The 13032-nt window shown below is 34.4% G+C and overlaps 1 protein-coding gene across 1 annotated transcript in view; it reads left to right on the forward strand.

The window, feature by feature from the left end:
- Positions 380-13032, forward strand: part of LOC109825303 (vacuolar protein sorting-associated protein 54, chloroplastic) — a 25963-nt gene continuing 13310 nt past the window's right edge. The window contains exons 1-6 of the mRNA XM_020392133.1: positions 380-438; positions 3482-3561; positions 4957-5071; positions 8179-8253; positions 9901-10057; positions 10127-10239. Coding sequence (XP_020247722.1) covers positions 5015-5071; positions 8179-8253; positions 9901-10057; positions 10127-10239 — 402 coding nt within the window. The 5' untranslated portion in view covers positions 380-438; positions 3482-3561; positions 4957-5014. The remainder of the gene's footprint in view (positions 439-3481; positions 3562-4956; positions 5072-8178; positions 8254-9900; positions 10058-10126; positions 10240-13032) is intronic.

The raw sequence follows: 13032 nt of genomic DNA on the forward strand, positions 1-13032 counted from the left end.
TTCATTATTTGGTCACTACAAAAAGACAGTAAAACTAATAAGGTATCATTAATTGCTTCTTCTTTTTAAAATATGTTACATAGGTTGAAAAAAGGGTTTTTATGACCTAAAAGGCATGCAAAAAAAGCCTAGCATAATCTGTAAATCTTTGCTATTTTATAGTCATGCTACACTACAAGTGTTTCTTATTATGTTTTCATTTGCTTTTCAGTGTTACATGTTTATATTTGTTACTTTTGACATAATGAATCTGTGTTATACCAATTTCAATGATGGTTCTTAACTTATGGAACATTTAATTTGAAATGAAATTATTATCATTATTCATATATTCACACAAACATGTTGCATAATGAATTTATTTTGTCCTTGTAGCTTGTTGCAGCAGCAGATTGTGCTGGTGCTCTGGATGTTATTGATGACTTGCAACATTTGCTGGTAATTTCTTCTTTTATGATGGATGAAAGTATGCTTTAGTGTTTTCTTCAATAGCATTATTTCTCTAAGATGATTTAAGCTTCATGAAATTTTTTTGTATCATGGGGTATATGATAAGCCATTGAGCATTTTATATTTTCATTTGCTTTAGTCTTTTCCAACGCATTTTCTGAACTACTGATTTGTGGAAAGCTTCCCGGCACATTTGAATCAATAATCAACTCTCTTACGTAGATATGGGTACGGTATGGGGTGCTCTATTCTAGTACATGCACAATTATTTCTTCAAACCTGCATAAATAGAACTGCATAATTAGAACTGCTTACACGATTATATATTCGATATAATATACATGAGTATAATTATATTTACATGCAAATGTGCAGTTATATGTGATATGCTATGTTACCTAGGTACTTCTATCTTCAAGCCGTACCCATACCCGACACGTAGCATTACTTGTACTCAAACTCCTTGGACACTCCTTGCATATATGCATACATTTTGCATATATGCATACATTTATTCGGGCATGTACTCAAGTAAACAATACATGTTGTAATTTAGAACACTTTTCAAACGTTTACTGGATGTAAATCCTACACTTCACATCCACTTCTTTAAACTCATTGAATTTCAAACCATGATTTTAATGGTCGTTTGATTGGGTGTCTAGTTCAAAAAATGAGTGTTTTTACAGTTTATAATCCGCATCATAAAAGAAACATAAAAATGTTTATAAGAATTTTAATTTTCATAACACGTGAATTAATAAAAAGTTGATCTCATGTAAACTATTAATTTCAATATATAACATATGTGTATGTAAATATTTATATAGTCGTGACCCTGTACCCTACACTTTGCAAATTTGCCATGCCCCGTATCAGTACCTGTATCCGTACCTGTAGAAACACAATGTAGGTTATATGTATTTTCATGGATGCCTATGTATTTGGGTATACGTATATATCCATATACATGTACATGTACATCTGTGTTTGTGTGTTATGCATAGACTATGCATCGTATGTGTAAGGTATGCATATATCTAAATAACCAACCAGCAATAACTGAAATATTTCTAAAAGCTAAATGCAATAAAATCAAACCTGCAGATACTTACATCGCTTCATAGCTTGCGTAAAACTGTATTACAACTAAGTCTGAATCACTAAATCACTGAGCACCATTTAGTTCCGTGAATTTGTCTCGTTGGAGATGTATTAGGATTGTTAAAGGAATATAAATATGAAAGAAAATGAAGAGCCAAAGAAGTCTTATGCAGGGGAATAAGACTGGGAAGTATTAGTTATCCATGGTGATAAACAATATTGTAGATTTGTAGTAAAAGGAAAAAAATGTATGATAACATTATATTGGTCAAGTATGGTGAATTATAAAATTCGTAATTGTCATACCAATTTTCTATCTGAAGAAAGCTTTGATATCTCAAGTTCATTGACATTTTTTATTTGAAAGGCTTCTCATTTAATTTTATCCCTGTCGAAGTTGCCAATATTTATGGGAAATCCTTCATGAAGTCAAGCTTCTCTCTGTATATGTTCATGTATCTATGTATATCTATATGTATGTGTCTATTATGATCATCATTCATATTGATATATGCCTTCCTTTGTAGGCTTGGCCGGACATAATACATAAAAAATACGACACCATGTAAAATAAGTCATGACACCTTGGATCATTTCAGCTGTTAAATTGTACAGAGGAAAAATCAGGGGCACTACCCGATTTTCTATTTTAATTCAAGGTTGAGGAAACCAAGACGAGTCATCTAAGTTTATTGGGACAATAACCTTGTTTTATCTCACTCCTAAGACCTAATTACTAAAGCACATGATAAAAAGAAGTATGAGGGTTCAAATTTTTAATTTTTATCTTGCGTATGGGCATGTATGAACGAGGTAATAAAAGGTTATGACAAGTCATTAACTGAAGGTTGCAAAAATCAAGAAGAGGTATCAGGATTGAACACCAAACCTTAACCTTCTAATTCCACTGGTAAAGATAGAGAACTTATGTTAGATTCACTACCTGCAGTTGACAACAACCAATGTTTTAGAAAGTGCTAGGTGTTTCTAGCTGCCAAACCTAGCGCCTAGCGCTTAGGTGTCTAGGTGGACGCGTAAGCGGTACAAAGATGTTTTTAACATCAAGAGAGGAATGATCGTTTCCGGAGATTCAAATCATATCCTCACCATTTTACTTGAGATAGACTTGAACATAGAGTTTTCATCTCTGATAAATTTTAACCTCGCTAACTCTCTTTGACCATTATTATGCCTGAGCGAGCAATATATCTCTTTCTATTACCGTATAGTCCCGTATAAAGTGCTTGTTCTCCCCTAGTAGCTCCCAAGACTTAGACAGGCGGCATAGGAACCACTTAAACCTAAGTGGCCGTGTAGGCAGTTGTAGATTGCTACCACTTCAGAGGGTATTGATCTTATTATTATGATAATTGACAAATAATCAGAATATTGAATTTATGTCTCCATATCTATATTCTGCAACTAGATTGAACATGCATATATCATCCTAAGCCCTGTCCAACATTTTTGAGCCTATTAGTTCATGGTACATTGTTGCATGTGCAAGCTCTATAATAAGAAGTGATAATACCATTGTGGTGGTATATAGGAAGAGGGTTATGATAAAGACTCCCCTATCCCCCCCCCCCCCCCCCTGCCCCTCTCTCTATGCCCCTCACCTCAGTTCTTAGCTCTATGTCCGTTTTCGCATGTGTATGTCTCTCCTTTTGCTTTCAAGCCAATATGTATGTTGGCAATCAGTGGCTGAATTGGTTGTCAATTTTGGAATTGATACAATTTAAAGATGGCCAGTATGTATGTTGGCCATCCTTGACTATCATAACCATGAAATTTCTGATAACCTGAAACTGCAAGTAACTAAATAATGCATGTTAGTAACATGTCATTGCTTTACACAAATTTGTTTACTTCAGAGCTAGCTTTCATCACAGTGCACTCTTTATACCTTTTATTTTCATTGTAACAGGATTCTGATGAGCTTGCTGGTCTCCATTGTTTTCGTCACCTCCGCAATCAATTGGCAACATCATTAGATTCAATAAACAGGTGAAGTTCAAAAAAGAAAAAGGTTCAAATATTACCATTTTCACTTTTTTTGCTCTTGCTGTAACAGTCTTGTTTGTTATCTTGGCATGAATCTATACCGGTAAAGTTGCACTCTTTATGCATCCGTCTTACTAAATATTGCCTCTGTTTTCCAGATATTGCTTCATCTATTATCCTGTTGATCCATTTTCCTGTGTCCATTCCCTGTACTTTACCAAATTTAGGGGTAAATTATAATAAACCGTCTTCTCTCATCATTCCTTAATTTCACCTTGACCAGCCATCTTCAAAGCTCGACCACCGTTGTTTTACCATGCTGCAAAGTAATGCTAAGTATTTGACTTTCAATATAGATCTTCTAGAAACACGAACCTAAATTACTCAAAAGAAACTTAATGCCCATGAGAGTAATAGACAGAAGAAGATGTAAGTTGCAGCAATTATGAAAATAGGAGAAATATTTGGGGGAAAAGAAGATTTTAGGATTTAATGAAGAGAAACTATAACGGGATGGGAACTTCATCTATTCTGATCTGATAGCGTGGATGCAAAATGGCAACAAGGAGAAAACGAAACAAAGAAAGAAAGAAAGAGAACACCTTTGAACTTGGAGAATTATAGTAAGTTTTCCATGTCAATGATCTAACCCTTTTTGGCGAGACTGTTAGCGAGTAACACAATAGACCTGGACCAACATAGGCTGTTATGGGCCACAAGAGTGGTATGAAGACCATCCTTATGGAATCTGACTCCCATGATTGACATTCCCTGATTCCTATCTCCTTAGTACTAAAGATTAATGAGGTCATATCATTCTGAGATTATTGAAGAAAAGGATAGTGAAGTGCCTGTTATATTAGTTTTACTTTTTTTTATGTATCTTTTCTTTGGAGTGCAACCTGAAGGTCAGCTTGAAAATGGACTGGATGCTTGCTTGTATTTGAGCAGGTGGAGATGTTTTTTTTAATGTTTATCTCTTACTTATTTAATAAATTAAATATTTTGCTCCGTACTTATTGTTTGAACCTTGGTTTTTTTAAATGACCTTATTCCTGATCTCATGCCATCATTTTCTTAAAGATGATGTCTTACATCCGATAGGTTATTTGCATGTCTTTTGGAATTTTTTGCAAATTTTTTGAACTATTTATTTATTTTCTATAGTCAAGCTTGTCTCTGTTCAGTCTCCTTTTTATTTCAGATGATTTACATGCAAATTAGGATAACCCTTGCAACCTTGTTCTCCAACTATTTTTTAAACTTATATCAGTTATATGTCACAAGGACGTGAATTTTTTTTCTTTTCTACAAGCTAATATGCCTTGGCTTATGTATAAGATGTGTGTTTTAATTTATGATGTCTAACATGTATCTTGTTAAAATTCATTCTTGTAGCATTCTTTCGGCAGAATTTGTACGTGCTGCCATACATGACGCTAGGGCTGTGGATTCCATGATTGTCTCAAAAATAAAAGCAAGCTCTTCTAACAGCATCAATGGCTTAGAGGAAGTATGTTCTTTATTCTACAGCATCTTCGTTTTCGTTTTTTATGCTTTAACCATTTTTGCTCCGTTGGAAGGCCTGTAATTTTCATTTTAACTTAATGTTATGTCTTATACTTTGTTCCTTTTGGTCTGCAATTCCAAAGATATTGCACGTCTGAATGAGCTATTCTTTGAACATTATATTTTTCTTTGATTTTGACAACAGTAGAAAGGTAAATCCATATTCATCTGCATGTGTCAACACTGTGGTGTGGCATTGACCTGTTAAGTGAATAAAAACAGGCAAAGAACCTGCTATTTAAATTGGCTATATACATTTTGATCAATTTTGGTCCGATGTTTCCCGAAAAGAAAGATAATCATTTACATCATCAACTCAGCCTTTTCCCAAATAGATCACAATCATCTATGGAGCTCAAGGCCATAAATCTTGAGCAATTCTCCTGTTGGCTGTCAATATGGCATGCCATCTTACTGAGTGACAAATTGTCGCTTAAGGAAACTATGGAGAAGAAGGGCTTGACATCATACAGCTGAGGCATATTCCAATTTATCCTGACACGTTAGCTCATACAAAGTTATATATAATGTGAGGAAAGATGTTTTAGTTTCTATATGGAATTATATTCAAGTCTGTGCTGTAGGTGAAGCCAGGAGCCAACAGACCACTTCTATCTTTTTTTTTCAAAGATGATTTCAACCTTAATACTAACTGATACTTTGCTCATACGAAGTTATATGTTCAGCTAATCCTTCTTATATTGCTCATAAATTCTCTAACAGCCACATAAGTGAGATGACAAAGACCAGGTAGATGATTGCATGTTTCTTATTTTAATTGCTCTGGTGGAGACTTAATACTGACAACCTTTGTCTATAAGAAACACTTGTGTCCACCGAGCATTCTTTATTTGATATATGTATCTATCTGCCAGTTTATTAGTCAATAGAAATTGTTGATTTTTTTCACTGTTAAAAATAGCGGTAAATAACTCCGCAATAGCGGCGCTAATAGCGTTAGCGGTCCCTTCCCGCTACGCTATTGCCCAATAGTGGTGACATATTGCGGAATATGCGCTTTCCGTTCGCAAAAGCGGCAAATAGTGTGTCATTATGTTAAATAATGGGCGATTGCATGTAAAATCCACTTTTTGACTGCTATTTAAAAGCGGTTTGAGGATTATTTTTTAAAATTAAACCCGACCCTTGACCATTGCATTCCACCGTCTCTTGTGATTTTCGGCATACTCCCGCCACCTCTCATAGCCTTTGGCACCTACCTCAGTACTTCCTCTCACCTCCTTCACTGTGAGCTCCTCTTAAGGCAGTCCTCTCACCGCTCAGCTCTTCTTCTCGAAGATGACGACTCTTTGACTCCTCCAGTCATCTTCGGTATTACGTAATTGTTACATATCTATTTCATGTTTAGGATCTCTTTAAATCATCAAATATATACTTTTAGATTTTTTAGATTTTTCTTTAATCTTTCTTTTTTTAGTATTTATACATATGTAAATTAGACCGCTATTTGATTTTGCACTTTTTACCGCTATTTTACCGCAATAGTCCCAAATAGCCTTAGCGATGCCTCATCTCTACGCTAACGCTATCCGTTATTGATAACCTTGATTTTTTTTAACCCAAACCCCCCATGGTTTCTTGTAAACAGAAGTAACATCATAGACAATGCTATTCTTTATTCATTGCAGAAACGTAATAGAACCTATGAAATTATGTGAATATGGTATGCTTATTTTGTTTCTTTTATGTTGTGTTTGGCTAGTGGAAACTTAATGGATATCTAGTAGAAACTAGTTGCATTTCATCTCATCCTCCTGTGCTTGGCAAGAAAAACTTGGAGGATCTGAGTTCCCACTGGATCCTAAACCGGTGATCCCATATGTTACATGCACAGGGCATGTGATTTATTTGACTTTTAAAAAGCAATGTCGGAACGGCCTTTTCTAAGAGTAAAAACCCGTATCATGTTTATTATTGAGTCACTAATGGTGCGTAGACCTTCTGCACCCACATCATGTTTATTATTGAGTCTCTAATGGTGTGTGAGCTTCTGCTTCTTTTTATTTGTCATATTATTATTAGTGTTTGATGGTCATGAGGTGACAGCTCATTTGCTAAATGAGCTAGCAAGAGATAAAGGATGGTGACATCCACCCATCTGATGTGACTAGTAGTGTGGTTCTGACCACATGTTTATCTCTTGGTAGTTCATTTAGCAAAATGGGCCGCCACTTCATATCCATTATTTCTTATTATTATTACTGATTGGTCTTTTTTTGAATGACTGATTGAATAATTGAATTTTCCTTTGGTTTTCATAAATGGTTAAACAACTAGTGAAACTAAACAATCCAAGCTTCTTAGGATTTCGTACTGACCTTCCTAAACTTGTAGCGTCATAGTTATCAACATCATATACAATATGCTGGTTTGTTTATCATCACTGTAATAGTTCATCATGATGTTTACTTATACTCATTATAGATTTCTGAGTTTTGTAGTTAAGTTAAAATAGTTTTTATAAGCTATGGTTATTGCTGGCAAATGGTGCTGATCCCTTCATTATCGTAGGGTTCAAGACTCATAGCAGATGTGTCATCCTTACGTCTGAGTGAAAAAGAGTCCTGCAGCCAACTTAATTTCATTTTTGTTTTTTTGTTATTTAAATCAGGTATAAAATCTTAAACTCCCAGTTATGTTTGCGAAGGGAAATGATTTTATAAGCTGGTCATGCGCGTTCAATCAATGGATGGAAAATGTGTCCCGTTATTGAATATGGGATCTTTTTCTTTCTTTTAGCTTCAAAGAGGGGGCTCTCTCTTTGTTGTTGTTTTCCCCAAGTTATGCTCACCTATGTGCATATACAGTTTCTTGCTTGAACAGCCTTCTTGTATCTTTTTCATAATTTTATTTACCCCTCATACTTGAAAATTGTCTTGCTTTTAAAGTGATTTAAATCCCAGCACTTTGTCGTTCATGGTTATGTTGTTGCATGGTCTCTGCTTATTATCTAAGTCATTTCCAAGTAGCGGTTGTACAATGTCACACTGTCACGTATTATATTAATGAGTGCAGTTCGCTTTTATGCAGGCAGAGTTGAATGATGATGAAAGCTCTATTTTACAAGACCGCCTGCTTCCACTCATTGTTGGCTTGCTGAGAACAGTCAGTCCTACTTTAGCTGCATTAATTTTATTTTATTTTTATGCGGTTATAAGCTATCAAATTAATATTTTGTATTGTCTTATTGAAACATTTGTTTTTTTCTTTTTTGTTCATGCCGTTGTGTTATTATTTCTTTATTCTTTCCGATGAGAAAATGGACCTAATCATGGATATGTTGGTGAATAGAGGTCCCATCCAAACACTGAACTAATTACCCCCGCATTCTTAATCGGTTTTTCTGTAAGCCACTTAAAGTTTACTGGCAAGCTACCTTTTAAATACCTGAGGTTCATTGATCTCATACTTTTGCAATATAGAGGTTTGGATTCATGAATCCTCTCATAGTTCCTATAGGTTTTTCCCCCATATAAAGTATGAAGCAATTAGCGGTGTAAATTAGGTTGTTCCATGGGTTGAAGTATGATCGATACAACTATGTATTCACCATAATGTATCATATTTTAAGCATGCGAGATAAAACAAAGACATCAGCAATTGCAACCTTGTTATTAAACTGACTATTCCATGTGCCAATCATTCCAATCTGAAACTGGAAAAATTGTCGAAATTTCTTATACAGATACCATAATATGCGAACTAGAACCAAATTGATATCCAAATTTGGAACCAAAATCAAACTTCCATGTTTTGAAGTACGGTCAAGACTAGTACGTATTCACTATAATGTTTCATAATTTAAGTAGGCCGATTTGATCCATTTGGCACCACCTAATCTGCCCGTAATTCCTAACAACAATTAATACATATCGAAATAATGATTGTTACTCAAACAGGACGAGATCTGAGAGTTGAAGTACCAAACGTATTTGACAGTGATATATTGGGGGGAAATACAACAAGACTAGCAACCTAGTTATTCAACCGAGTGTTCCATGTGCCAATAATTCCAATCTGAAACTGCAAAAGTTGTCAGGATTTCTAATACCGATAGCGTGATATGCGAACTAGAACCAAAATGATATCTAGATTTCAGATTCAAATCTTTTTTCCTAGTTTCTGTTCCATTTTGGTTCAACATATCATGCATATGTTGTGAACAGTATATGCCTAATGGGGTTTCCTTGATGGGATTTTATAGTCGAAGATATATTCAATGAAGAAGGTCAGTTGTCTATGAGATCTATCCATGCCAGATAGTTGACATTTGTGTCACTCATTTCTGAACTGTGCATATTGTGAATTTTGCTTTGTTCTCATTTATGATAATAGTGGTATTTCCATTTGATTGATATCTTTATATTTATTTTTCCAAGCTACGAGCTTATAGGATTGTAACCATTTCTGTTTGACTGTTGTAACTTACATAAGCTTGTGTTTTAACCAAAACGTGTCTAGATTCTAGAATGCAAACTAACCCCGACTCTTTTTTGCACTCTGTTAAAAATAAAAGTGATGTCGAGTGAGTTTTACACCTTGACTCTTGCAAAGTTTGTTTGGACTTTACTTTGTGAAATATGCTGGTGGGCTTTACTGGTATGTGATCATGATGATTTTTTGTTATACTGAATTTGCAATTTCTTTCTTACGTTGACTGTCGCATGTGCCATGAAGATTATTTCGGGTGTGTCTTGTGTGAGGGTTTCTATCTCCGAAGTGTTTTCTTATCATTTAACTATAATTGTTCAGGTAAAACTTCCTGCCGTCCTGAGGATTTACCGTGATACACTTATTACTGAAATGAAAGCTGCAATCAAAAGTACAGTTGCTGAGTTGCTGCCTGTTTTACTAGCTCGGCCAATAGAATCTGATGTCCTGAGTGGAGAAAGGACTGTAGATTCAGATGGTATGATCATTTCTTATTGTGCTTACTTACATAGTTGGAAATTTCAGTTCATGCCTAATTTTTGATTAGTTTATATGATGCATAATGTCTTAGGTAGTGGTTTATCTCTAGCAAGCAAGTTGAGGAACCTTTCATCCGAAAGCTTTGTGCAGCTTTTGATTGCCATCTTTAAAGTTGTACAGGTAAACAAGCCGTCAATTCTGTTTTTTCCCCTTACCAACTGTATCAATGATTCTTCTAAAATTCAATCGTCATGAACAATTCATTGATCCTCTCCACATCTTGCAAAGAGTGTAATCTGTGGCTGACTGGTTGACATTTATGCCAACCTTTTATTGCATCCTTATATATGCTGTTAAAATCAAAGGTATGCTATTTCGTTCTGAATAGTACCGTTAGCTGATTACATCATATGATACACGGTCCATATTAAATGATTTGATACAAGCAGAAAAGGTATGAGACCTATTGTAATATCGTGTATTATACATGATACAATACAACACATATCACATGCTATGGACAAAGATAATATTTTCCCTTGATTTGGATTTTGGATTCTTCTTGGGGATCTTGGGTCCAATATTTGCTTCAGTTATGTTGATATAAGTGAGGAACCTAGTTGATCTAGGATTTCCCATAAATTAGTATCCCGAAGTTCTTCAATCTCATATATTTTTGTTCCTTTGTTTCTGATTCTCTTGCCTCCATCCACCAGTTTCAATATCGTGTGATTCGTCCCTTTTACTGTATTATATGATACATGATTCAACGCAAAGATCACATATCATGTACCAAGCTATAATTTATATTGTAATATCATATATTCACAATGATGAGATTTGTATGATTTGCCCCCTTTTATTATATTATATGATACATGATACAATACAACACATGTCGCATACTATTCGAAGCTAATTTTGGCCTTTGAGTTGAATTTTCTGTTCTTTTTGGGGTTATTGTTGCTTCAGTTATGTGAATATAATAGAAACCCAATAGATCTAAAATTTTCCATCAGTTAGTAAATAGTAGCAAGAATCCATCAATTAATATAATTTTGTACCTTTGTTTCTAATTCTCTTAGCTCCATCCACCAGTTCTGACATTGTGTGATTCGTCCCTCGCACTGTTTTATATGATAGATGATACAACACAAATATCTCATATCATGAACGAAGCTAATTTTGGCCTTTGAGTTGGACGTGTTCTTTTTTGGGGATCTTGGGTCCACTATTTGCTTCAGCTATGTGGATGTAAGTGAGAAACCTAATTGATTTAGGATTTTCCATAAATGAGTAGCCCACAATCCGTCAATCTCATATAGTTTGTTCCTTTTGTCTCCAATTTTCTTAGCTCATCTTCTGCAAGCTTCAAAGGCCTCTGACTTGCCCCTTCTGACCTCTTTTGATCTTGACCAACATCTTAGTTTAAAATGAGGACAAATTCAATTTTTTATGATCATGAAACGTTCTTGAGAATGCGATACGGATGGATTTATTAGAGATAATTAATTGGTGTTAAGCTAGGTTGAACTTGATTATATGGTGCTAGGTTCATGTATGATTTTGAGTATTGTGTACATGCAATAAATAAAGATATGTGAATATGCAAGCTCTCAAAAATCATGGATATGACAATCAAATAATATTGGATGTAGTGTTAAAAAAAATTCTACCATAAACTGATCATGATATCCATCATATATTTATGAGTAAATTTCACAACTTAATACATAACTAATCTGCAAATTACGGTACTGGAACACATCACCTTGGTTTTCGGATCAAAAAGTGTCTATATAGAATATAATATATTATGTCCCAACAACGCAATACATTGGGGGGTAGGCTAGAGAGGCCACTGTTTGGAGCAAAATATTTAATGTAGAGAATGTGATAAATTTTATTGGACATTTGAGGAGTTAATATATGGTTATAAACTTGTCATATACATATGTAATTATAAAAAACTTACCAATATATGTTCTCCTTGTTAAAACAGTTTACCACCTTCCTTTTCTCATTAAATTATAATGTTCTATTGGAGATAACATAGCCTCCTCCCAAAGAGACTATCTTGTCTTTTGTCTCTTATCCTTATTCTCTTTTAAAAAGAATCTTTGCAAGAGGTACCCAATGTTTTGTTGAAGATTTAGGATGTTATCATCATGATAAATTGCTAGTATTCCACAATTCAGAACATGTTTCAAATTGTGGATTGTGAACGGATCCAATATTTTCTCGTAAAAAAAGTTGTCCTCAATCTTATATCCGATCTGCTTTCAAGCACAGACAAGATGAATGCATCCCATGTATATAAACCATTTTATTCTCCTTTCATGTTACATAAATCCAATAAAAATATTGCGAGCATAAATATCAAGTATTAATTCATTTCGGATACAACTCATTGGTAGAAGAGTCAAGGCATCAGAGATATGTCACTTTGATTAATTGCCTTCTGGTCATCGCACTTCAGCTTCCGTTGTCAATTGTTTATATATAATAGTGATGGAAATCTCAACCCAATATGATTTAGTTATTAACTCTTGATTTATTTGTACTTTTCGGAGAAAGAATTTTATTCACTTATGAAGTTAGTTGGTCAGATATTACTGAGTAAAATGCTTTAGTAAAACTAATTGAATAAGAATTGTTTCATATGATTGATGTTCAATTTAATGAATTTCCTTTTCCATTAGTAACACTAGTTCCATGGGGAGTTGCAACATGGTGCAAGGGAGACCTCTAAAAATTCTCTTAAGTCGATAAAACATTTAAAAATAAAGGGCTAAATTTTACGTAGCAACTTAATATTTGTTATTATGGATGATATCGTCAAAAGTGCCACCCTCTTTTCAATTAGTAACACTAGGTCCATGCGGAGTTGCAACATGGTGCAAGGGAGACCTCTAAAAATTCTCTAAATTCAATAAAACATTTTAAAATAAAGGGCTAAATTTTACGTAGCAA

This window comes from Asparagus officinalis, chromosome 10 (genome assembly GCF_001876935.1).
Source record: "Asparagus officinalis chromosome 10, Aspof.V1, whole genome shotgun sequence".
NCBI lineage: Eukaryota > Viridiplantae > Streptophyta > Magnoliopsida > Asparagales > Asparagaceae > Asparagus > Asparagus officinalis.